General features: G+C 39.3%; 1 protein-coding gene across 1 annotated transcript; it reads left to right on the plus strand.

The window, feature by feature from the left end:
* The first annotated feature begins 25 nt into the window (after window positions 1–25).
* LOC140966337 (protein ILITYHIA-like) lies at window positions 26–1,034 on the plus strand. Its single transcript, XM_073426649.1, has 5 exons — window positions 26–144; window positions 219–275; window positions 352–462; window positions 549–740; window positions 815–1,034. Exons 1-5 carry the CDS (start codon window positions 79–81, stop codon window positions 998–1,000), a joined length of 612 nt encoding a protein of 203 aa, XP_073282750.1. The 5' UTR covers window positions 26–78; the 3' UTR covers window positions 1,001–1,034.
* The last annotated feature ends 123 nt before the right edge of the window (window positions 1,035–1,157 follow it).

The raw sequence follows: 1,157 nt of genomic DNA on the forward strand, positions 1-1,157 counted from the left end.
ACATTAATTTTCTCACTATAGGGCCTTGAAGATAAAGCCTGGAGAACAAAGCAAAGTAGCGTACAATTACTAGGAGCAATGGCTTACTGTGCTCCACAGCAATTGTCTCAGTGTCTTCCCAAGATTGTTCCGAAGTTGACTGAGGTTTGTCTGTACATGATGCATAAACAAACACGAGTATAAACAAATTCGCTTATATATGTGCTATTATAATGCAGGTTTTGACAGATACTCATCCCAAAGTACAGTCGGCTGGGCAAACCGCCCTCCAGCAGGTAAGTAATATTTTTTTCATGTTCCAGTGATTGCATTGTTGCCAAATATTTTGTGAATGGGTATTTTCTTTTTCAGGTTGGAAGTGTAATTAAAAATCCAGAAATATCTGCTCTAGTCCCCACTCTCTTGATGAGTCTTATGGATCCCAATGATCATACAAAGTATTCTCTTGATATTCTTCTCCAGGTAACTTAATTTACTGCATTCATTTCCTTGTTTGTGTTTATCCAAATTGTATGATCAGTGTCCAATTCGTTGTATTATATCTGCAGACAACCTTCATAAATACTGTAGATGCTCCATCTCTTGCACTCGTGGTGCCTATAGTGCATAGAGGGTTGAGGGAGAGGAGTGCTGAAACCAAAAAGAAGGCTGCTCAAATAGTTGGAAATATGTGTTCATTAGTTACCGAGCCAAAGGATATGATTCCATATATAGGCTTACTTCTTCCCGAAGTAAAGAAGGTACCTTTATCAATTCCTATATATCCAATGCTTTGAATTTCAGATTAGAGTAATGATAATTTATCATTTGGCAGGTCCTTCTTGATCCAATTCCTGAAGTCAGGTCTGTTGCCGCGAGAGCCCTTGGTTCTCTTATAAAAGGAATGGGAGAAGAGAACTTCCCGGACCTTGTCCCGTGGTTGTTAGCTACTCTGAAGTCTGATGGCAGTAACGTTGAGCGGTCTGGAGCTGCTCAAGGACTGAGTGAGGTTAGAATGTGATCCTTAATTTTCCAACATGTTTCATGTAAGGGGATGCTTTATTTTATTTTCATGATCACTCATTTGTGTTCTGCTTCTCCCTTTGGGGCCAATAGGACGATTATTAGAATGCTGCAAATAAATTGATTCATTAGGGTTATCTGTATTGAAAAGGCGC

The sequence above is a fragment of the Primulina huaijiensis genome, unplaced genomic scaffold, assembly GCF_012295235.1.
Source record: "Primulina huaijiensis isolate GDHJ02 unplaced genomic scaffold, ASM1229523v2 scaffold205161, whole genome shotgun sequence".
Classification (NCBI taxonomy): domain Eukaryota; kingdom Viridiplantae; phylum Streptophyta; class Magnoliopsida; order Lamiales; family Gesneriaceae; genus Primulina; species Primulina huaijiensis.